The sequence below is a fragment of the Podarcis bocagei genome (assembly GCF_964188305.1).
Source record: "Podarcis bocagei genome assembly, chromosome: 8".
NCBI classification, from domain to species: domain Eukaryota; kingdom Metazoa; phylum Chordata; class Lepidosauria; order Squamata; family Lacertidae; genus Podarcis; species Podarcis bocagei.
In genome coordinates, this window is record NC_138133.1 from 2982596 (window position 1) to 3008466 (window position 25871).

General features: G+C 41.0%; 1 protein-coding gene across 7 annotated transcripts in view; it reads left to right on the forward strand.

The window, feature by feature from the left end:
* The window catches only part of RALGAPA2 (Ral GTPase activating protein catalytic subunit alpha 2), a 200169-nt gene extending 175904 nt beyond the window's left edge, over nt 1–24265 (forward strand). For 3 of the 7 annotated variants that reach the window (XM_081205947.1, XM_081205949.1, XM_081205953.1), the window contains one exon: nt 21585–24265. In XM_081205947.1, coding sequence (XP_081062073.1) covers nt 21585–21739 — 155 coding nt within the window. In that variant the 3' untranslated portion in view covers nt 21740–24265. Of the gene's footprint in view, nt 1–10453; nt 11285–12956; nt 12997–14292; nt 14381–14411; nt 14512–21584 lie in introns of those variants that run through there. The other 4 variants (XR_014011001.1, XM_081205950.1, XM_081205951.1 and 1 more) reach the window with 4 other exon arrangements.
* Nucleotides 24266–25871: the final 1606 nt, after the last annotated feature.

Here is a 25871-nt window from a genome sequence, read left to right on the forward strand (position 1 = left end):
CAGCCGGCTCCTTCTGCGCCCTGCCCCTTTGGGGCACGTCCCGCTCCCGGCCCTGTGTGTGGCTGAATATGTACGTAAACAGCACGGGGGAACTCACTTGCGTCAGAAAACATGAGGATAACTTAAAATGCACATGTCTTATGTAGACGATGCATAAAATTTTCTCTATGATACATGATTTTAGTGTTTTTATATTTGACCCAGTTAGTTGACTATATGCTAAATATGAGTTAGCAGAGCAGTGCAAAGGATAATGCAATTCTAGAAGAAGAAGAGGAGGAGGAGGAGGAGGAGTTTGGATTTGATATCCCGCCTTTCATTCCCCTTCAGGAGTCTCAAAGCGGCTCACATTCTCCTTTCCCTTCCTCCACCACAACAAACACTCTGTGAGGTGAGTGGGGCTGAGAGACTTCAAAGAAGTTTGACTGGCCCAAGGTCACCCAGCAGCTGCAGGTGGAGGAGCGGAGACGCAAACCCTGTTCCCCAGATTACGAGACTACCGCTCTTAACCACTACACCACACTGGCTCTAGACTGCATCAATGGAAGTAATGGTACCACTCTATTCTCCCCAGCCCATTGGGTTTAGTTCCCATAGGAAGAAACAGTATTTGTACTATAACAGCTAATACACACATGCATAACTGTGTAGTTGTGGTAAGCCTTAGTAACCAGAAACAATGTTCCATAAAAGTTCAAATAACTCAACAGTAACCAGATGTTGTTAGCTGGAGTTTATGGAGTTTGTAATCTAAGTATGTCCAATTGTCAGCGATGCTGAATGTAATCCAACAATATCTGTAATCCAGATTGAAGTGTTGTCAAGATGCAGATGATACCAGACTCCATATCTCTCTTCTATCTGAATTGGGAGAAGTGGTTGAGGTGTTAGGCTGGTGTTTGGATCAGGCGATGGGCTGCATATAGGCCAATAAATTGAAGCTGAATGCTGAAAAGACACAGGGGTTTCTCTTGTCTGCAAGAGGATGGGACAGCCTGTTCTGGATATACAGTGGTACCTCAGGTTAAGTGCTTAATTGGTTCCGGAAGTCCGTTCTTAACCTGAATCATTCTTAACCTGAAGTGGACTTTCCCATTGAAAGTAATGGAAAGTGGATTGATCCGTTCCAGACGATGAAAAACACCTCCTAAAACAGCAATTTAACATGAATATTACTGTCTAACAAGACCATTGATTCATAAAATGAAGGCAGTAATCAATGTACTGTACTATAAAATAAATAAGACAGTATTTTAGATGAAAAAAATTAACATTTATATTTTTTCTTATGTGCATTGATGATAGTCAGTTTGGATGGGGGGCTTTTATCCATTTCTGAAGTCACACAATCAACCAGTAGCTGAACTAGGTTCCACACAGTCACAAAAGCGAAGTCACAAGCCACAGTTACAAAAGCGAAGTCACAAGTCAGTCCCATAAAATGAAGAACAAGTCACAGTCAAAAAACCGAAAAAGCAACACAAACTAAAATGCAAAAAGGAACCAGACGATGAAAAGCGACCCCTAAAACATCAATTTTACATGAATTTTACTATCTAACGAGGCCATTGATCTATAAAATGAAATCAATAAAACAGTACAAAATTAAAATGTGATTCAATCACAATCGGCTTGGCTCCCGGCATTCGCGGAGGCCTCAGAGAGCTCCGTAGGCCCCGCAGATGTCCAGGCTTGGCTCCAGGCAGCGGCGAGGCCTCTGAGAGCTCAGACAACCTATTTCTGGGTTACAATTGTTCATAACCTGAAAAAACGTAAGTTGAAGCGTTTGTAACCTGAGGTACCACTGTAGATGCTCCTGGAGGCTCCGCTGGCCTCAATGGCTAGGAGTGCCTTTTTCCAGCTGCATCAGGTCTGACACCCATAGCCCCTTTTGGACGGGAATGATTTTGCCACTGCGCTCCATGCTCCAGTTAGATTGGATTTTTGCAGTGCGCTGTATGTGGGGCTGCCCTTGATAATGAGTAGGTCCAAAATGCAGCCACCAGAATACTGGCTGGGGTTCCATTTAGAATACATATGAACCATGTTTTAAAACAACAGTGGTTTCCAGTTTGTTTCAGGGCCTAATTCAAGGTGCTCATGTCCATGTTTAAAACTCTACGTCTCAGGCCTCAAATATCTGAAAGATATCCTTCCCTACAGACCCTCTCCGGTCTTAAGATCAGCAGAGGAGGCCCTCTTCGGAGTTCCACTGCCTTCAGAAGCTCAGGGAAGAGGGACTTCCGGGTTAGCGCCTCCGGTAATGGCTGAATTCCTCTGATGGGGAGGAACTTGATTCATGGAAATTAGGGTCTGGCCGCCACGGCGAAGACGGGGACCCACAAAAAATCACAGGCGGGGGAAGCCTGTGAATGTGGGATTCGGCTGGCACCTTTTGCGCCTCCCCTACTCACGAGGAAACCCGAGTTCGGGGATCCGGAGCGACGTGGGGTGAGTGGCGCGGTGCTTCGAATTGACTGCTTCTTTCACGGAGTGAAGCCGCATTGCTGTTGCCGGAGAGCGCTGACTTTTTCCTGTGGACAATTTGATCTTAAAACAACTACCCGTGAGTAGAATGGAAAATTGGATTTTTAAACGTCTTAATTTGGCACCGAAACGGGGGAGGTTTCAAACAGGAAGTCCGCCTTCCCCTTTTGTAAATAGACTGAAGCAAAGAGGCTGCAAGCTAAAGTCTTAGAAAGCTTTTCATAAAGGATTAAACTTCCATCGGTTAAAATCATCAAACCCCCCTTGGAAGCAGGAGAAGAGGGGGGAAATTTTAGACCGTGTAAGCCTGCAGGAGAGAGTGAAAGAAAGTCAAATTACTACCGTTCTGAACCTGGAAATGGGCTGCTAGTAAGACTGAAGTTTTGGATATGCTCATTGACTGTGAATAGATCGTTTGTTGACAGTAAGTTAAAGAAGAGAAATACATTGTTTCCATTGTCTCCTTCTGCGTTTAAAAAGGTGTAAAAGTAATTGAAAATTGAAACTATTTTTTGATACAAATAGAAATTGTTTCCCCCTAGAGGAAGCCTTTGAAATTGTTACATGAGCTGAGCTGGGGGAATTTTCAGCTGCAAGATAAGACTGTGAGAATCTGGGATTGACCTTGGACTGCTAAGAATGTTGACAGAAGAAGCCTTAGTGGTTGCGCTGTGTAAGATTAATGACTCACTGGAACAACTCCATAAGAAGATGGATGTGATGATTATAAAAATTGATAATTTGGAACAAAAAGTGCCTAATTTGGGACAAAAAGTGAGTATCAATACAGAAACTATTCAGGAATCGATACAGGGACCTACTTTGACATGGCAAATTGAGGAGAAGGCGGGGGAGAAAGTTGTTGTTGTGGAACCTAAAGTAGCACAAGCTCCAGCCTCACAGATGCAATTTGATGACTATAAGTTGATGCCTTTTATGACTGAATTTAGAGAAAGTCAGACTTTGAGGATTGGAGCCCCGCTTGGACTGGAGAAGGAAAGTTGGATAGATCCCTTCATGCAGGGATTTATTGACCTTTGGGACCTGGACTTGGGTCAGGAGGAGACTGGAGTGGTGGGGACCGCCAGACTTGGAGGAACTTTAAAATACAACCGGAAATATCTTTTGAATTTTAGTGTTAACTATGGAGATTTGGCAGACTTGTCGAGAAGGAATAAAAACATTGCTAGGTGGGGATTTCCCCGAGATCTACTTTTCAGCATCAAAGGAAGGAAAATAAGAACAAGATCAGGAGAAGACAAAGTAAAGTGCATGTATAAATATGAAGAAGATCTGCAGAAGGGACTTGGAAAAGAGTTAAGAGCCTCGGACAGAAGATCACCAGGTTGATGGACTATATGGAATTGACGGAAATGACTGGCAGAATCCGAGACCAGGGAGAAGAGACAGTGGAAGAATATTGGAAAAAGTTTAAAATCTATATATGGAAATAATGTAAAATTAATGAGTGTTAGAAAAATGTTGGAAGGAAATTATACGGCTTTAGTAGAAATGTTTTAAGGAATTAAGCATAAATATTATAGTATTAATGGAAAATAAGGTTAAAATATGTTAAGATAATCATATGACAGAAAATAGAGAAAGATGGAAAGGATTTGCTGAAATAATTAATAAAAATTGAATACAAAAAGGGAGGTGAGAGGAGGTCGATGAAACAAGGGAATGAAAGAGAGGATATTGAGATGGTATGATGTGTGTTTTTTGAATTGCTTTTGCTTTCGTTTTGTTTAATGTGTTAATGTTGTGTTGTGTATTGTTTATATATTGTATTGTATTGTTTTTCTTTTGCTTTTTCTTCTTTTTTCTTTTCTTTTCTCCTTTTTGTAAGGTTTAAAAGTAATAAATATTAATTATTTTTTTTAAAAAAAAGAAGCTCAGGGAAGAGGGCATGCTCTGGTAGCCCTCGGAAGTGGAACTCCCTCTCCACAGAGGCGTCTCTGGCAACTTCACTATACTGTTTTTGGTGAATGCCAAAGATACACCTCTTTAAGCCAACCAATGGCACCTGAGGTGTATTTTTTTTTTAGAACCCACCCTATTTTTGTGATTGTAAGTTGCTGTATACTGTTTTTAATATTGTATTTCACATTGTTGTAACCTGCCCTGGAACCTTAGGGTGAAGGAATAACAATATCGCACGGTAAGGCATGATGTTGGCTACTCCTGAAATAACTTGATGCAGAGCTACATAATAGAACATTTTAACCTAAAATTCATGTGCCAAAGTTATGTGGCATCTGAAAATCCATATCCAAAAACACATTTTTAATATGGAAATTGTAGTTGGTCCTTCAGAGGGTTAACTGAAATGGGCACACTTGACTGCTGAGAGGACTGATCTAATCACAGTCGTATCCAAGTGCATCTGTTCATCATGAGGTCATTCACGTGCATGCTAATGATTTGAAAAATAAAGAATAATGCTCAGAAAAAATAAAGCTAATGCAACTCTTTTGCCAGTTGCAGAAGCAAGATACACGCTTTGACTGCTGTCACCAAACTTAAGAAGAAACGGTGGAATTCACTGTAATTTGCTGATAATTTGTTTACTATTACAGAATAATTGAATAGCATAGCTGTTTTGTGGATCTATGGATATCACACAACACGTTCATAAGACTTACGTTAAATGTAAATTTGATCGTCCAGAATGCTAGGTTGTTTTTGCTTAACATAATAAATGTATATTCCCCTATTTCTAATACATTAAAGCAAAACAAACTTATTTAAGTATATCCTACATAATAATTAGCTCTATTCTTGTGATACTTAATTATAGCACAGCAAACATCATTTGTTTTAAAGGACTATAGCCGATTCTAAATATTGTTGTTGGAGTTTGTAATTAATTTAAATTCTAAGTCCCCCCCCCTTCTCTCAGCTATACTCTTAACCAGGTAGGTGTTAATTTAGCTCGTGCAGCTTCAAGCTGACTGAGTAATTTGATAGTGTTTTTGCACAGCACAGTTTATAAATCTAAATAAGCTTTCTCCTAAATATGGCTGCTTCTGAGCTTGTAGGCTAGGTGCAATACTGACTGCTGGTTTTGGATGATACATTTGTTGCCCGTCCAGACAAGCTATTTACTTAGCATTCATCCTGATTCGCTAGCACAAAGCTTATGTAGAGAGGTTATTCAGCATTCATTCTGATTTCTGTATGGATCAGTCATACTACAATGAGCATTTGTCCTGCCTTTATCCTGATTTGATGTGTGTATTCCTGTACGTCATTTGTTCAGCCCACACTTTTCAACACATTTCTCCATCACTTTCCAAACTGCAAAAAATCCAGATTTTGTTTAAAAGTTGATTTATTGAGCTAGGGCAACATAATTATTTAATCCACTTTAGATGCAGAAATATATGCTTGAATCTGACCTGGAAAATAGTGATATTCTGGAGGCTTCCCTGCTGCTGCTTTGTGGATTGCTACCAAACAATGCTCAAATTATGGGGAAAGGTAAGGAGGCCCTTAATGAAAAACACAATTTCATCTTCTGACTCCTCCAAAGTAGGCAATTTGTGCCCCACGGCTTCCGTATCAATAGTTAATGGGTCTGTCTCCCCCTCCACCACCCAGTAATTCAGCTACCGAATGATACAGAAAACCAAATTCTATAAAAATGCAAGCATAATATTACTTGAACAAAACATAGAATACAGGCAGCCCCTCGTTTACACGTGTTCGGTATGTGTGCGACCATGTATATTGTGCCAAGCCTGGAAGTGACCTGGAAATGTCATAAAGAGGTCACTGAAATGCCACTAAAAGGGTGGGGTGGGGCAGAAGGAGGTGTTTTCAGGCTTTTATAATTATATGCAATTTCTCTGCCCCTGCCCCCACTGTGCCTCAGAACATAATCCCCATGTAAAGGGGGGGGGGCTGCCTGTACTACAATACATTCACAAGCACTTGTTTCCCAAGATAAGCTCTTTGTATAAACGCGGGTCTGGGACGTGGGTGGCGCTGCGGGTTAAACCACAGAGCCTAGGGCTTGGCGATCAGAAGGTTGGAGGTTCGAATCCCCTCGACGGGGTGAGCTCCCATTGCTCAGTCCCTGCTCCTGCCAACCTAGCAGTTTGAAAGCATTTCTGTGCGCTGCTCTGGTTGTCCAGAAGTGGCTTAGTCATGCTGGCCACATGACCCGGGAGCTGTACGCCGGCTCCCTCAGCCAATAAAGCGAGATGAGCGCCACAACCCCAGAGTCGGTCATGACTGGACCTAATGGTCAGGGGTCCCTTTACCCTTTACCTATAAACTAAGCATGTTGATGGGGAGTGATAATGTGCCCACTGGCCCTGCTCCTGATGTTGGATGCCATGGCCTGCATGTCAGTGTGACATCTGAAAGGAAGTCTGTGTATGCATTGGCTCTCCCATAGGCAGCTGTGCTTGTGTAAGTTCCACTTTTTAGAGCGCAGGTATGGGGCCAACAGGTGCCATTCCCCTTCCATGCATTCAGTTCTACATGTAGCCAACATGATGCCCTTCAGATGTTGTTGGACACCAACTCCCATCAGTCCTAGCCAGCATGGAGGCCACTGCATTGGCTCACCTTGATTTAGCCTATGCATGGAGGTTACCTTGTGAAACGTAAGTTCAATGCTTGAAGGATCAGGTCTTCCTAAAGCTGGAAGGTATATTCTTATACAAGAAGCTGGGTATTAATTTCATTCTCCCTGTTTCTCATTTTTCCAACATTAAATTCAGTTCACATTTCTGCAGCAATTTGCGATTTATTTATTTTTAATTCTCATGAGAATAACACCATTTTCATGAGAATTTCTCCTAAAAAACACATATTTGTATGCATTTTTGAGTAGTGTGCACATTTTTGCAAGCAATTTCTACTATATAATGCATTTTTATGCTACTTTCATTAGCAGTAGTAGTAAAAAAAAGACATTCAGAATTGTGCCACAAATCTGGCTCTTAATTTCTACCAACACAAATACAGAAACATAATTTTCCTTGTCTAACAGCAAAAAGCACAGAAACTCGCACAGAAACTCACAGAAATTCTTTTTGTGGCTAAACTCAAATATTTTTCATGGGGAACCTTATATAGAGGTAATAATGTGAACAACATCCTCTATAGCTGTTTTACAAAATACACAGAAACACTGTTCCAAGGGCAGTTCCCTCTACTGGCCATCCAGAAAAGCAGAGGTCACAACACTCAGTCTTTATTCTGTAAGAGCAATTCTCCATGGAGCCAAAATAATTAAATATTATGTGTTTTTATTTTTATGCACATCTCATCCTTTTATGTGCATTTTTATAAACATTGGTTGGAAAACTGCATCACAAAATTTAGATAAGTGTGGATGTTGAAGGATAGGTGTGCTTTGGTTCTCATATTGTTTTGGAAAGTGTAAGTTTGAAAATGATCACTGCAGATGGTGACAGCAGTCACGAAATTAAAAGACGCCTGCTTCTTGGGAGAAAAGCAATGACAAACCTAGACAGCATCTTAAAAAGCAGAGACATCACCTTGCCAACAAAGGTCCGTATAGTAAAAGCTATGGTTTTCCCAGTAATGATATATAGAAGTGAGAGCTGGACCATAAAGAAGGCTGATCACCGAAGAATTGATGCTTTTGGATTATGGTGCTGGAGGAGACTCTTGAGAGTCCCATGGACTGCAAGAAGATCCAACCTCTCCATTCTGAAGGAAATCAGCCCTGAGTGCACACTGGAAGGACAGATCCTGAAGCTGAGGCTCCAAGACTTTGGCCACCTCAGGAGAAGAGAAGACTCCCTGGAAAAGACCCTGATGTTGGGAAAGATGGAGGGCACAAGGAGAAGGGGACGACAGGACAAGATGGTTGGACAGTGTTCTCGAAGCTACAAACATGAGTCTGACCAAACTGCGGGAGGCAGTGGAAGACAGGAGGGCCTGGCGTGCTCTGGTCCAGGGGGGCACGAAGAGTCGGACACGACTAAACAACTAAACAACAACAAGTTTGAAAAACTCAGTTTTAAATGTAAACTGAATCAAATTTCTCCCCCATCCCTGCAAGCAGCCAATGTGCCAACTCAAATGTGCTGTTTATGGCATGGCACAGTCTTCTCATGCAAGTGTGATACCTCAAAATTTGCAGCGGGGTCTATTCATAAATCCCATCTCTCCATTAGGATTATATAATAGAGAAGGATGGCACAGGGCAGTGCCCACCCACCAGATCCCCCTCAGCCTCCCTCCAGCTGGAGGGAACCCAAGGTCACAGTTGCTCCGGCGGTGTTTCCTGCCCCCACAGTGCAGCACTCCCCCGCCTGCCCACGGGGCACACTCTACCACTGTACAGAGGTAGCTGAGCTGCACCCAGAACAGATTACTACTATGTGTTATACATGAAGCTGCCCTTGAAGACTTTCTGGAAATTTCACTTAGTTCAGAATGCTGCTGCTAGACTACTAACCAGGGAAAACTTTGCTCCATTCAGTCAGGTTTGAAAATCTTCACTGGCTACCCATCTGTTCCTGAGCACAATTCTACATAAGAATCTGAGTACCTTCAGAACCAGCTCCTTCTGTATGTGCCTGCCTGATCAGTGACATCTTTGTCCAAAGCCTTTCCTAGTTGCCACCCATTTAATATCTGATAGCAGGGGCACCAAGAAAAAAGGCCCTTTGGTTATGGAGTTCACTCAGAAGGTTCATTGGTGCCAACTTTGGTATCTGTTTGGTGTCAGGCAAAAACCTTTTTTTGCTCCATTTTTAAAGCTGAAATTAACTGAGATTGATTTTAACTGACATTCTAAGTCTATATCTACTGTATTTAAAAATCACTATTTTCTTGTTAACAAACCCTGATAGTAGTCATACTTAAGGATGGGGGTATAAATCTTACCATACATAAATAACTAAAAAATTGAAGTTCTCAATCCAGTGTTGTGAAAATTGTGTATCCCATGCTAGGGATCATTCAGGAAGGAATTGAAATACAAATCTGTGTTCAGTTCTGGTCACCTCCCTTTAAAAAGGATATTGTAGAGCTGGAAAAGCACAACAAAAATGTTCATGGGACTGAAGCAACTCCCTTTTGAGATAAGGTTGCAACATTTGGGTCTTTTTAGCTTAAAGAAGAGGCAAGTAAGAGGAAGCATGGGGGACTTTCTGGAGCTGAATTGGGGAAGGAAGAGGGGCTGCAAGGAATGAAGAGGGACGAGAAGGACCATTGTGTGATGTTTGAAGGCACCCATAACTTTTTAAGACAGCCTGAACTAAATTCCATCCATGAAGTTATGACATCCCACTGGCAGTTTAGTCTTCAGAGTATTCATATGCATGGGTGGAATGGAACTCTGTGCTATTAGACACATTCTGTCTGTACAAGCATTGCAGCTTGCCAGATGGAACCACCCCTCTCCTCCCCAACACTTCTTCTGAACGCCCCCCCCCCCCACCTGAGATGATTTCAGGAGGTGTGAGAGAAGGAGAGGGGAGTAAGCTTCATTGTGCAAGTGGGGTTCATTAGGGGAATCCACCCCATGTTCTTATTCTATGTATCGGGGTGGGGAGGGAATTTTTTTTATTAAAGTAAGAAAGGGGTAGAAATCTGCTCTATTAACTATCCTGCCATAAATCTTTGCTTTGACTACCAATCCAAGCCAATATTTTGTTGCAACTGCTTGATACTTCCAGGGTCATGTTTTCTGCCATGTAACAAAGCCAGAGTATTATGGATAGCCTATCAAAAGTAACCACAACCAAATTATTTAGCTGCAGATGTAATATATTGGTTGCATCTTTTGAAAAAGCTACACAAATACACAATAGACTCTTTGCCTATTGTATATGTAGGAGCAAATTCAGTGGTTCAGTGGAGAAAATATATTTACTTAACCAGATAAAAGGCAAAGTTGTTTTTCTCCAGTTCAACTGATTCTGTTCAATCAGATACTATCACCTCCCCGTGGTAATTCTTATCCATCTTCTAGGTCCAAAAAGCTGGATGTATGTTATCACATTCATTTCTATGGCAACAGACTGATTACAAACAGAATTATGACTTCTAAAGGACCAAGAAGCAGCTGCTCAAAGAGAAAAAAATGTATTTGAGTTTTTCCCAGCAATAAAAACCCTGCAGTTTTCTTAGTGCTTTATTCATTCTAGTACCATGATTCCATAGCATGATCTATGTCCCTGTGCCATGGAATGAAGGGGTGTTTATTATTTTGTTTGTTTATTCCATTTGTATACCATCCAAGGGGTGTATGGAGTGTTGGGGAGGGGTAGTTCCTCTGGTGGGGAATACTTCATGCTCCTTCCGGAGGAGTTTATCCACCTTTAGTCCCCACCCTGTACTCCATTCTCATCTGTGGTTCCTAGAAGCTGTCAGCATGTGACAGCAGCCACACCCTGGGAAACAGCTTTGGCTGGCTGGCTAAACCAAGTGAGGGTAGCTGATGGGTCTCAAACCCTCCATGAGTTAGGGATTTACCCTGCATGTGAAGACAGGCTCCAGTAGTTTCAGGGGAGAAGGCCAATAGTGGGTCCAATGTTCAAGAAGGTGGCTTCTGCACATGCTGTAGAGAGAAGTGAGGGGCAGATGGGGCTCATCAACCTGGGAAGGGAGCCAAATTTGGGAGAAAGAAAACTCTGATCCTAAACCTCTGCTGCCTTGTGGGATATCTTTGGGAGAAGAAAAGGCTAAGGAGTAAACCCTACATAAATTGGGAGTGGAGTCCCTAAGATGTTTGGGTGGTGCCTTGTATGCAATTTCAGCAGCCAAGCTGGTGCCAAACATATTGCTCTGCTTTCCTGGGCAGCCCAGGCTTGCGCCCCAGGGAGGTCACTTTGACTTCACCCCCAGAGGCACACTCCATTGTTTCTTGAGACAAATGGATACCAACAATACCACCCATAAGTTCTTTGGACAGTTTATAGAAATATTAAAAATATGGGTTGTGTTTCACCTAACCAGTCCTGTCAGCAATGGTGTTTCCCCCTCCTTATCCTCCCCACATGCACCTCCTGCCCTCAGAAAATCCACCAAAACATAGTGGAGGGGGCGAGTGTAAACTGTTTAATTATTATTTGGTGATGCTTAATTTTACTTTTTACTATTAGATTCTTATGGATTGTTGAATGTTGCATTGTTTAATATGCTGTTTATTTTAAAGTTGTGACTTTTTATATTAGATCAGATTGTTACTATTAATGATTGATGTTTTATTATGTTTTTATATGTGTTGGAAGCCACCCAGAGTGGCTGGGGATACCCAGCCAGTTGGGCGGAGTATTAAAAAAACAAACTAGTTTGTTTTTTTTAATTCCTCAAAGTGCTTCCAGCAGGTAGAGTGTAGAAAGTTGTTAGTGTCTTAGTTTTTCAATACAGAGCTCCTTTTTATAGAGAGTTAAGTGCAATTACAGGTGGCAGCTGCCCAATCAGTTTATATATAGTGGAAGAGGTTATGCTACTTTTTGTGTTGTTATTATTGCCTACTTTTCTATTTCCTTTTTTACCCCCTCCCCCTGCTTTATGCCCCAACTTCTGGCTCCAACAGAAGATATACTTGGTGCATCTTACAATCATGTATTCTAAAACAAATTAAAATCAAGATTAGGAAACAGCAGTTATGAACTGACCCATGGGCTTATTCATCTTTACATACTGGTTTGTGTTGAGAGCAAAAATCCCATCACAAATCTCTAGAAGCAAGTATTTGGGTTAAACAAAAGCTTTGTGAATGAAATATATGACTTTTTTGAACGCTGTTTCTCCCTAGTTGCCAAATTTAACTGGTTGATCTGTGGCCCAATAAGATGAGGATCTGGATATAATGAAATCAAACAGAATTTGTCATTGCCTAGTCAGCATCTCACCAATCAAACACATCCTTAACCCTTGAAAGCACAAAATTAGGAAATTGCTACATAAATGAGGCTGTGTATGCTGGTACATAAATTACTTTTTACTCTGTTTTTGGAATTGTATGAAAATGGAAAGCTAATGATTCTATGTATAGTTTTTCCTTGAAATGTAAGTCTGTGTTTGATAACTAGACTATTTAGCATGAAGTTCCTTATAGCTGCCTGGCAAAGACTCAAGCTGATAGAGGATGTAAAATTGATTAGTGTCAAATGATGGAAGATTTTTGTAATATAATTTATATGGTATAGTAATATGCAAATAATATATACATTGTGAAGGAAGGGAATGGCTTTTTTAATTTCTCCTATCGTAATTTTCTGTCTCATTGTTTTTCAACCAGCAGTGGTGGGATCTGTCTGTGGAAGTAATTTACCACCTACCTCTCACTCAGTAATAGTGCTAATGTTCATTAGTTCCATTTCCAAATGATAGGCGCTGAAAGTATAGTTCACACAACTTGTGTTTTTTCCCATTAATAACTGTGTAAGTAATGTGTACAAGGCTGTCATTAGAGCAGCAGGTGCTCTATTCCCATATTTACATGATTTTGTGTTCTTTCCCTTTAGATTAAAATATGTAAAGATCTCATTACAGTAATTGAGAAAGGTAAGAGGTTGCTCACATGGCGTCATGCTCAATTTACTAACCAGATTCTTTCTGTTGCTTGTATAAAACTGAAACATCTCTCATTTATCTGGGTTGGTCTCTTCCTTTTTCACTGGGTGCTGCGCTAGCAATAAGGGACCCTTCGTATCCCCCCACCCCAAGCAGCAATACGAAGAATCCCATATCCAGCTCTCTTTGCCCCTGCATGTCTAAAGCTTCACTGGAAACCCCCCCCCCCTTCTGCTCCTGCTTGCTTCAGGCGGAATCTGACACCAACACCTGCCATGGTGGAAAATGTCTTTGTTGCTTCGCACTTCTGTTTGAATTGCTGCAGGGGAGCCAATGGGAGTTAGGTCCATTTACTTTTTTTGTTGCCTAAGCACCATGGAATAGGATCTTGAGATGGTGCAGATAAGGAGCGGCACGTGCTGTGCTGGCCCTTTGAGTTAGCTCAGCTTAATAAGGGGCTCTTTTTCTGGGAAGGGCAGATTGCTGAGCTTGGGCCTATGAATGGAACAGCTGGGGGAGGAAAAAAGAAACAAAGGAAGGAAAACACAGGCTGCCCTGAACCTGGCAATTGGGGGTGCGGTTTCGGAGCTGGCCACACGCCAGGTGTGACCTTTGCAGTCTGCTTGGTTCTGCTTGTTTGGGTAATTTCCAGTGCAGTGCTGAAAAGGAAGGAAGCTGCCCAGCAGCAGAGCATTGCTGGCTGGATAGGCTCAGTGGCTGGCTGGGTTGCTGAGGCGCTGAATTAACTCTTACAAAGCTAGCTCACAAATAAATGAGGAGGCTTACAGAATAACCTGTCAAACGGCCAGCTCATCAGGTTAATGGATGATTCCTCATTGCAATCATACATCAGCTGAAACACTTTTCAGGGTTAGATTATCTTTTTGTAAGCTCTGGCGCTTAACTGATATCCCTAAGGGAAGCAAAGCATTTGTGTATCAGAGGGGAATATGTGTTCATTAGTAATACAAATTTAACTCATTTATTCTTTGATCTTAAACACATTATTTAGAAGTCGTTCCAGTGAAATCAGCAGCTATTGCTTCCTAGGACTATGTTTTTGAGTCCAGTTGTGCATTTTATTATTCTCAGAGGGTGACCTGTGTTGTAAAACACCTTCTTGCCAATGTGTTCCTTTTAGAGCATAGAATTGTAGAGATGCTTTCTGCTGATTGAGATGAAGGCATAAATGGGCTTTGTACTGAGCACTTTCTCACTGTAACTTTTATGTTAATACGCTGTTTATTTTGCTGAGGCTGAGGGGCTGCTCTGTTTCTTTCTCTAAAGTGAACTGGAATATGAAGCTCCGTACTTCTGGGGAGAAGCAGGCTCAAGTCAAATTTGTGCCAGATGGCTTGCAGGTGGAATAATTATAATATTTTTATAAAAGACTTTATCTTTTGCAGTTATTTGCTCATTGTGCAGCTGTTTTCTCCCCATCAATCAAGACCTGTTTAAGGGGAGCAATGAGACTGGTTGCATAGTTAAGCACTTGGCAGAAGAAAGGTTTGACTGAAGGAATGTGCAACTTTGAAAGGCTGATGGAATGTTGTGCAAGTGATTACAAGTTGCAGCTGCCCTTTCCTGCACATGCTTGCCTGTTTGCACTGTACAGCTTTTCATATGCACAGGAGTGCTCTTGTTGTGTGATTGCATGACTGTTACTTGAACTTACTCATTTGAGGGAAATTGTGCTATTTTGACCATCTGTCACTCTGCTTGGCTTCAGGAATGTAAAACACTGCACCCTCACTTTTTTTCTCCCCAAGGAAAAACCAAAGCCCCTTCCCAGTTCTACAAATATCTACATATTTTGCACAAAACTATTTGCATATCCAGCCTATGTTTTGCTTGCTTTAAACTTTTTCACTTTCATTATTTAAGTACAATGTATGAGTATATAAATCTTTAATAGGTTTGAAACAAACTCCTAGGTGAAAATTTAGCTGAACCATGTTATAAGATATTAAAATTGCCTAAGCTACTTGAATTTATTTTCCTTTAATGACTTGCTCCAAACATGAGCTGCTCCTGGGGCAAAACTATGTTCCAAACCTGAATTCTGTGAAGTGGGCTTCATAAATAAATAAAAGCTGCAGAAAAACTACAGAACTGCTGATATATTGTCCTCCAAACAGTCAACGGCTCTTCTTGGCTTTCTAGTAGACTTGTCTCAGTTTCTCCCACAAGATATTACAAAATGTGATGAATAAAAGTAAGTACAGTAATATATAAATCTTATGAAATAAACTTTCCCGTTTTGGGGGTGCAGAGTCCCCTACCCCATTTGGCTCCCAATTTGTCCCATTTTTGAAGATATAAAAATTGGTGTTTGTGTGCTCACCCAAACCTGCTTGCCTTGTTCGCAACTTATCTTGCTAGCTGCTTAGGAAGTTGAGCCCGCCCTACCCTCCAAAGCCAGCTGATTGATGCTCCAGGCTAGCCAATAGTGGAGCAGCAGCCTTGAGAAACGGCTTGTTTGGCAGAGCAGAGGCAGGGAGTTCAGGAAGGAGTCCTACCAACTAATTGTTTTTGAAATATACTTTCTCCCCCTTCCCATACACAGAACTAAATGCATATTTTATGATGGCACATGTCACCTGCAATTGTTAGAATTGGCTGTGGGGTTTTTCAAAAACCAGCCTTTTTCCAGCACTTCTTACACCCCTGTATTGCAGACCAGCCTAGTTAGCCCTTCTGTCACAAATGCAGAGGGAGGGAGCAGAGACAAGCAGAATTGCTAGAACTTAGTGACTTCAGGCAAATGCTGAAACTTCAAATGGTGACCTGCTCAGGGAAACCCTTCCTGACTGTTAGGGTTGGGTTAGCCCAAGACATTTTGCTACCTGAGAAAGAACAGTGGGCTGGCAAGCACTCCTTCTTCCCAGAGGACTCTGAGGATTATATTTCTGGGAGAGAGATATCTCTAAACAAACTGGAGGTATTTGGGGGACTCCATGACTGTTAATGTGGTATAAAAGTGCCTTAAATGATGCATTAGTTAAAATTCCTGCATTGCTGGGGGTTGGATTAGATGACCTTCAGGGTACCCTCAATTCTATGAATCTATGAATGCCTACAGCTCAACAATTTTGGGGTCTTCCTAAAAAAAGTTCAACAACTTTCAGGGTGTCCTGGTTTTTACTTTTTGAAATATGGCAACCCTACTGGTGGCAAAGCTTTGTGAGGAAGAGAAACAGAATTTGTTGCTATCTCCACCTCTTTCTTTCTTTGGCTGGCCATTCATCAGGTGGGGAGCATGTGAGTCATTGAAATGAATGTGCATTGGGTCATTGGCTCTACCCTATGAGTATGACCAGCATTGGAAACAACCCATTGCAATGCTTTGAAGTCATTTCATTCTGCACGAGGTAACGTAATTTTTAGTCCCCCAATTCCTCCCCACGTCCCTTATTTTGCCCGACCAAAGGTGGCAACTCTACTCACTGCCTCTCTTGTCATGAGGTGATAAGGGTGGCTACCTTCCACCACCACCTCAAAAAAGTACAGAGTTGATGAAGGAAGTTTGTAGAGTGGCATGCATTCCCACCTTCTCTTTTCTGTTTGATTTTCAAGGTTCCGTATTCTACATGGGCCATCAGGCTACCATGGTATACATTTGCCTTAATTTGGGGCCTTAGTGTACTAGCCTTCCAGAGTAGTATCTCCTTTTCGGAAGGGGCATCACACAGTAGTGGAGCAAATGCTTTGCATGCTGAAGGTCACCAAAATTCACACACACCAAACTGAAAAAAGCTAGCAGTTTGTTGCCTCACAGGACATGGGAAAGGATCATTGTCTGGAAAAGGTTTTTGAAAGGGAAGGAATTGGTACCAAGGCCTTCTCAGTAGTGGCACCCTCCCTGTGGAACGCCCTTCAGATGTCAAGGAGATAAAGAACTACATAACCTTTAGAAGATATCTGAAGGGAAGCCCTGTATCGGCAAGTTTTTAATGAGCGGGATATAAACAGTAGTAGTAGTAGTAGTAGTAATATAGTATTACCCGTTGCAGCTTGTAAGCACATCTTTGTAGGATAAATGAACATTGTGAGTCATCTCAGGGTAGACAGCATGAAAAGGTATGACAGAGGGACAGGCGCATACATGGAAATATTAGGCACCCATTCACAGTCACAGTGGCACAAACCATTCTATGAAAGTGCATCATTCCAGCTAGCAAATGGCATACAGGCTGGGTTCCTTTGCTTTTGCACGGAAGGGAGAATTTTGGCCGTCTTCTCACAATGAGTAGTATGGTAAGAAAAGCAGCACCTGATAATGCTTTCTGTTGTCTCTGGCACCTTTTGAGTAGTTTGGTGATGCTTACTCAGGAATAAATCGACTAGAAATGGAATCCTTCCCAAGAATCCAGTCTTCGCTAGTTAAAACTGCAGCACTTCCATTGACTGAGAATGGCTCTGCTCCTGGGGACTGGTTAAAATCTTACCAACCTGAGCACACAAACTAGGATGCTTTATCATTGATCCACTGGCAGCCATTTTTAACCCTATAACTCCATCACATCCCTATCTGCATCCCTCCCTCCCACCCTGCCCTGCCCTGCCCACTATTTACTTTCTTTTAAAACAGCATTTCTACAATTACTAATTGTGTATCACCATCATTTTTGTTTTGGCCTTCTGTTTCCTGAAACCAAACCCTGAAATGGAGTACTAGACAAGTACTGTGCCTGGAGCTTAGTGTGAGTGGCACTTACTTTACATGGGACCTCTCCTAGGAAAATAGCTAGAGTGAGCAGGCCTTAAGCTACCTGTCAGCATGGGTGGGAAAGAGGTTAACTAGCGCCACAGCATGAGGGAGAGTGTTTCCAGTTCGCTTGCAAACAGATATATGGAAATGGTGTGAGGAAAACATGCCTTGGGATTGCCAAGCTAAGAGCAGGCCCATTTTAATATTTCACCAGAAGTTAAAAAATGCTTAAGGCTCCATATGATCTGTATGCAGTTGGTTGGGACACATTTTCATCCCAAAAAATGAAATGTTTAGCTATCTATGTATACTGACTGTTGAATCATATCATGTTTGTTTTTATTTTTCCTTATGATAAATAGCCACTACTGTAACTGTTGCCCAGTTGAGTGACACCATTATGGCAGACCCACTGTCCAAAGATCTTTCTGTTATCTCATCCCAAGCTGCCTCTCGTAGTAAACTGGCATGATGATAAAGCACATGGGAAGTGTGCTGTCACACAAACAGATCATGTGGTTGGGCTGTGAATCATCCTGGCATTCCATCAAGATGAAAAATTATACAAAGTTGAAAACATTAATTTTCAACACATATAATGCTGCATTCATCTGTTCCTGTAAATGGGGGTGGGGAGTTTGGAGGCTTTTAGGCTCCTACACAGAAGTGTTATCTGCTGTTGATGGGATTCTTGCTTTGCCTCTTCACTCTCAGGGGAATTGCTATATAGGAGTTTGACTCAGTATTAATAAAAATATTTATGTGAGAGAGTTGCAGGAGATGGACAACGTTGTTTAAAAGCACTTTACTAGGAGAGAGGTGATGAAATGGCATTTGCATTTGCATAAGTCTCCTGGGACTTGTCAAAGCCACAGTAGCAACAACTGTGCTCGATTGCAGCATGCATTTTAATGTTCCTTGGAGCATTGATTATAATTGTGCCAGGGAACTAAGTACAGAAGTTGCATGCTTACCTCTCCTGCGTACATAATATGCACCCTCCTTAAATGTGTTCTAGCTTTTGAGTTGAGCAGAAGATGCTGCTTCTCTTTTCAGTGAGATAAGATGAGATTTAGGCTGCAATCTAAACATACTCATTAGAGAATAAGCCCTCTTGAGGACAGGGAGGAATATACTGCTGAGTAAACAGGCATAGGATTTCACTGCAAGTTCTGAATATAAGTCACATGGGCCTTTGGAGGATGACTGACTTGGAGCTTAAGAAAAATATTTAAAGTTTATATATTGCCATTTTGTGTAAGTTCCCAGGCAGTCATCCTCCAAAAGGCTATATGACTAAAATTCATAAGTGGCAGTGAAATCCGTGCAGGTAATTTCAAACAGACATTGTCTTAAGTCCTTCAAGAAATCAGAGTGTCACACAAGGTTCTGAAATGAAATGTGAGGAGGAGATTTGAGGATGGGGTTTTAATTAAATTCCTTGAAGAAGGCAGTTCAAAATTTTCAGGGGATGAAAAAGAACGACCAGCCTCAAACACAAGTGTACATTATTTGTCTTCAACTGTCTCATAACTTGAACTTGCTTACATATTGAAAGATTAGTCAGTGGAAAGAGCTTGTTTTGCATTCCAAGTCAGGGTACCATGTGAATTATACAGTGGACACCTTGAACTTCTAATGTTGAAATAAGACTGAAAGCCAGGAGGCTGATGTTGTGGCTGTCTCCATGGCATCTGTATCTTTTTTTACACTTTCCTGAATTTCAGCTTGCAAAAGCATCTGTTCAAAGGGCATCAGCTTACTACTTTAACAGAATTAGTGTACAGCTTGTGTAGACATACAAGATAACATAGACATGGCCAACCTTTTCACCGAAACACTTCCATTGGTTATGTTGCCTTTGTTTATATGGATGTGTGTGCATGCTGATCGTCTAGGAATTGCATCATGTGACAGCAGCAAAAAATTCATCACCCTACCTGTTAGCAGCCTAAAGCAGACAATACATTTTATATAGGTGCCCACCCTAGTTCTTTTTCAGCGGCTTTCAAACAAGAAAAAATACAAGGGACATCAGTATTACAACCTAGTTTGGGGATTAGAGCTAGATTATAATTTTGAAACAACCACCTTGCTGTGTGTGCCCACAGTGATGAGCCCTGAGACACACAGCCCGGGATCTTTCTTGACAGGGAAATGTAACGAACAACCACAACTGGGGTCTACCTTTGCAATGGAATATGTGGACAAATAACCAGCCCACAATGGAAGTTTAAAAGCTTTATTTCCTAAATTAGTTTGGAGGTTACCCTTGGGGAAAGGGAAATAGAGTGAAAGAATTATCCTACCCAAGCAGACTAACCCTACTCCACTAAAAATCCCAGCCCACAAGGAAAAATAGGAAAAGGGTGAAATGTGAGAGGAGATGCTGCCTGTTTGGGTTTTGCTGTGTAGCCTTCTCCAACTTGGCCTGGAGAGAGAACTACCTTTATAGAGATACAGGATGGAGCAAAGTCGTTGCCCTCAGGATCCAGAATGCCACAATATTGCAAAGTAGTATAGCCCAGATTGCTTGCATCTTCACACCTCACATCCGCTAGCCCCAGCCTCACTTATTTGCTTTTTAGCCACTGTAAGCAAAAGATATTCATAACCACACACACAAATGTATCCTTTCTGCTATGCTGTTGCCTTGTGGTTACTAGGGCTTGAACTGCTTTCTCAAGGCTAGATTTCTTCTGCAAAAAGCTTCATTAGTTTACTAACAGCTTAAACATTTAAAAGTTAAGAGTTAATATTAGGAACAAGTGGTTTACTACAAGGATATGTGTTTTTAAAGCATTATTATGTAGTAAAAAATTAATATCTCATAAGCATAAAGGCTGTAGGTTGCCAAATACACAAGTTGGCCATAGTTTTTCTGCTTTATTATGGTTGGCAACTTACTGTAAGCATGTTTAAATAATACAAGATGCATTTTAATCATTACAACGCCACAGCCAAATTTTGGACTTCCCTGACAATGATTTGCAGTCCTCATGAGAGGTATGCAGCAAAATGTCAGTGCACTCTTCAGTAGCCAGAGCGACTGGATTTGGCCAACCATGCCACAGGCTTGATATAAGGGAATAAAGGAAGCCTGCATAAGGAAGCCTCTATTCCAAAAGAGAATGAAGGAAGCCCCTGGCACCCCACCCTCAAAACCACCCTGGTAGGTCAGGTGAACCCCCATAGCATTGTGCAGGGGAGGAAAGGGGAGACTGTTCTGTTCAGCAAGCAGATATTATTGTGCTGATGGAATGATCTCTCTAGCATTATGTTGAATTCCACTCTTACGTATGTGCATTGTTTTTAATTCAATGGACATAGAGACATACAGTCCCCACCTGCACTCTGAAGTGGTACAATCCTAAAATGACTATATGTGATATTTCTGAATGTGTATTTAACCTGCATCTAAGAATAACAAATGTTTTGTTAGCACACACACAAAACAAACGATTTCTTTTTCTTCGATACAGCTTAAATGTGCTTGCTTACATGCACCTTCTCTGGATACTCTCACATACAGACAATCAAAATCCATACCAATTTTCTGGAGAGGATTGCAACTATAGTGTCAGCATAGCAGCAAGCACCCCATCATCCTGATGATAGGGACAATGTCTTGTGCCATGGTCCTGTATATATGGGAAATCCTTGCCCTTTCTTGTAAAGACAAAAGCTGGAACCTGGAGTGCAGGAAGGCCCAAGAAGATAAGTTGGCCATTTGCAAGTATTGTATGGTTTCTAGGTGGATTTCTTGGACTTCTCTAAGGATTATGCTTCTTACATTGTTCTCAACCAGTGAAATGTATGTTGGTTTTTTAAACCCTTTTGATTCTAATAGGATTTTCCTTATTTTTAGGCTGTCTCACTACAAGTCTGAGTGCTGATCTTGCCACATCTGTAGGGACAGAGCCAGCAGAGCAGATGCCACCAACACTGTCAAGTGCCACAAAAAACAAGCTCTCTGGGAAGCTGCGCCGATCTGCGAGCACGCTCAGTAAATCTTCAAGTTAAAGCACTTTCAAAGCTGAAAACAATGTCAGGAGACATATACTTTAAATCTCCTTTCATTAACTATATTCCTGGCACTGGTAATATTTGGATACTGCCTAATGAACTACATTTTCATATAAAATTATGATTCCTGAAGTTTCAAACTTAACATTTTCATGTGGATCATCTGAATTATGCAACATGCTTTTCACTTGATAATTTCTGCCACTGGAACCAATGAAGTCAAGAGCTCTTTTGGCAAGTTTACCATTTAACTGTAACCCTATTTTCTTGTTTTACTAGTAGACATTGTAGAACTGAAAACCAATGAATTTCTTGGTTGTGACATTTAAATTGCATTATAATTTGAAATTTAGTAGGTGGAATTTTTAGTTTGCTGATGAAATGCCAATTTAGCCAAGTGATGTACTTTTTAAGTCCCACTGATGCCAATAGGGAGATGAGAGCACGGTTTACTAATTCTCTTCTTTTGAAATCGATGGAACTTTGCAAAGAGCTTCACTTTGGTTGGAATGTGCCCAAATATGGATAGATGATTCTGCTTTTCAATATATCTTCAGACACACTATTTCTTTCCCACTATTTCTTTCCAAAGACCATTCTTCTGTGCATAACTAAGTACACTTCAACAATAACTGTTCTGAGTAACTGTTATAATATAAACACTGGTAGTAAAAATAAAAAACAGAAATAATGTTGTTTTATATACAAGACATACATTACTAGGTCATTTAAATCTCACTTTGGGTAAGTTAAATATGGCACATGCCAACTCAGTTTCTGTTTCTTAATATCATTCATGATAAAATTGGACCAAAGTTAAATACTTTCTTACTCCACATGATTAGCATGGTGTGATTTAATCATGTCTAGAAGCACTTGCTACTTGATCAGTATAGAAAGACTGCTTGGTTGACCTTCTGGAAAAATGTGGATCAATATAACGTTTATCGTGAAATCAATCCAGAACATCCGCATACATTATGAAGATAAAGCTGGCTCATGCAGTCTTGAAATGTGCAGCAGTTCAGGATCATGTACCCTCTCACCTTCTTCCTTAGGACTTCCAGTATGACCTAAGGAAATGTTTATCCAACTAAGCAATCAGACCTAGCTGTATCTATGAGCTGTGCTAGTGCAAACCATTATTTTCTTGTTATGCATGTAGCAAATCACACTGGTCTTTCCTATCCAATTCTTGCCCAGACACTTTGTGTAGAAAATACTCGTGTGACCATCCCATCCCCAACCGCAACATTAATTGCTGTGGATTTGAAGGCTCCTCACTCACTGCAGTACCAAATTATGGTGCCCTCTGTGATTAGGCATTTTTACCAAGTTGTCACTTTGCTACAGATTAGATGTGGATAGCTTGATTTTTCTTCTTTGTTATTTTGTCATGAATTTTGTTTTGTTGCACCTATTTTCATGTTGGGGAAAACTGTTCACTAGATAGTGCTTCTAGTTATTATAGCTAACCTCTTTTTCCATTGGTGTGGAAGGAAAAAAACAGTAGTGTCTTATATAACATATTTCCAAATACTACTGCTTATAGCTATGCTTTCAGATTGAAAGTATTCTTAATTTCGTATGTGACCTGGAGACTTTGAGAGCTACATATTTTTAAGTGACAAACTGAAAATTTTGCACAACCCAACCACTCAGTGATAAAGGTTTAAGGATGAAAAAAACGTTTAAAAATTGCCCCCTGAGAGTAAATTGGATTGAAATAGCTTGAAGCCATTTTCTCCCAGGCCTGCAATATACATTAAACTTTGCAGTAAAAGCAACACCTTTCAGGAACAACATTGTTAGGAACTGGTGGTGTGTGGAATTCTTGCTCTTTTGAAGTCAGCAACCTAAATCCAGCGTGGCATCAGTACCACCTGCAGTAAATGCAAAGCATTTCTTGACACTGAAATGAATACAGCAGCCCTATTTCTGACTACTAAGGTGCATGTATCTGGAAGGTTTCATGGGCTTACTTTGAGCCCACTGCCAGAGTTATTTAGCTGACTTCAGTCAACTACTGCTATTCACTGAGATGAAAATGATGTCCTCTTTGGTGGTTCTAAGTTTTTGTTAAGAGTTTTGAGATACATTAGACTGTGAGATAGATTTCCTTGGCCAGTAAAAAAAAGGGGGGTGCATCCAATCCCTGTGACTTCTTTGATTTGTTAGGTCTGCTTTAAACAATCTGTGTATCTGATATAGAATTTGTTTATTTTTCTCTGTTTAACACTGAAATGCAATCTCAAAATGTGATGTCCCTATGTGTATTTTAATCGGAAGGGACACCCCCCTGCACCCCACCAACTACAACTCAAATTGTATGCCCCAGTGGCAACAGTTTGGTGGTGGTGTTATTTTACTTAAAACTTGTGAATATATTAATTTACAGTCTACCTATTTTCATGTCTGCAATTATTTATTTATTCTTAGTAAAAATTGTTTGAAAGCTACTGATGGCAATATTTTATAGTAGTTAAAACACAAAACTAATAATAAAATCAAGGAAATAATAAACTAGAATCAAGTTACTGTTTCATTACCAAGGAATTTACTGTTTGAGGTGCACACCCTCCAAACTAAACACTGAACTTCGTTCTGTTAGCATGAAATTCACATGCTTCTGGGAAATGTAGGCAAGCAGCATGATGATAATATGTCCAATTGCCATTAACTTTATTTTTCCATGTATAAGGCAAATTTTTTGCTTTAAAAAAAGTCAAAAATTGGGTGTTGTCTTATACATGGATGGTGAATGCACAGGGGTTTAAAGTAGTTGGGGTATTTTAATGCACATAAAGTAAGACTTAGCTGGGTAGGAACTCCTGACTCTGAGAAGTTTTCAACCCCCTAACCATAGGCTCAGAAGAAGAAGAAGAAGAAGAAGAGTTTGGATTTGATATCCCGCCTTTCACTCCCTTTAAGGAGTCTCAAAGCGGCTAACATTCTCCTTTCCCTTCCTCCCCCACAACAAACACTCTGTGAGGTGAGTGGGGCTGAGAGACTTCAGAGAAGTGTGACTCAGATAACATATGCATGCAGAAATAGACTGCAATCTTTCATTTCCTCTATTTCCAGTGTTCAGGCTGTGGGTGCCGATGTTTATGTAACAAAAAAAGCACCACACATTCACAGGAGAGACGTTTTAGCAGTTTGGGAAATAACCTGAGGCTTACAGAAGAACAAGATATTGTTGAGGGAACTCCAAAAACAGCCCAGTGATGACTAAGTTTGATCAGGGGCCAAAGAAAGCTGATTGGTCATCCTCCACCTTGGACACACAAAAAAGTAAAGACATTTTCTACCTGTTTTGACTTTCATTTCCCCATCTTGTAGTGGCAGTTATTATGATGGTGGTGGCAGGGACCTAGATAATTGCAGCCCAGATTCTGTTTCTTAGCTTTACCTGCAGATTACTTTAGGGTCTGGGTAGGCTGAAATGTTTTTGGAAGCCAAAAGGCTGGTTCAGATGGAAAACAGAGGCCCCAATTATGTCTCTGTTTTCCACCCGAACCAGCTTTTTGGCTTCCAGCTCACAGAACACAACAGGATCTGAATAGCTGCTATTATCCACCATCAAGCCTCACTTTCTACTCCCACCTCACATAATCTAGCACAGGGATGGGGAGTGGTCCTCTAGAAGTTGTTGGGCACGTCTTGCCAGCCCCACTGTGAATGGCCATCAGTCCATCAACATTTGGACTGCCTAAAGTTCCCCATCCCTAATCCATCTGTTTTTTACCTTACATCATTTAGACTACGTGTATCAAATTCAACAGAAATTGTGGGAGTAAAATGGAGTTCCTGAATTACTTTATGAAACCTTTAATCACTGGAATGGTTGTTCCTTTTTCTATAGCTATTAACTACTGACATCACAACAGTGAGGGGGTAAATCCTCAGTTGCAAGGAGTCTGAAGCAAGATTTCCTGTGCTCAAGTAGAGAAGGTACAGCTTCCCATCTCTTTCTCCCCCACAATTCCCTGTGCACTGAGCCTCCATATCCGTGCCTTGGGTCACCCCTACGCCAAAGCAAAATTTCTGATCTTAAAAGTTTGGTGTAGTTAATGCGGCTTGATCAGACCTTTTACTTCCATACATTCTACTTCCATCCATTACTTCC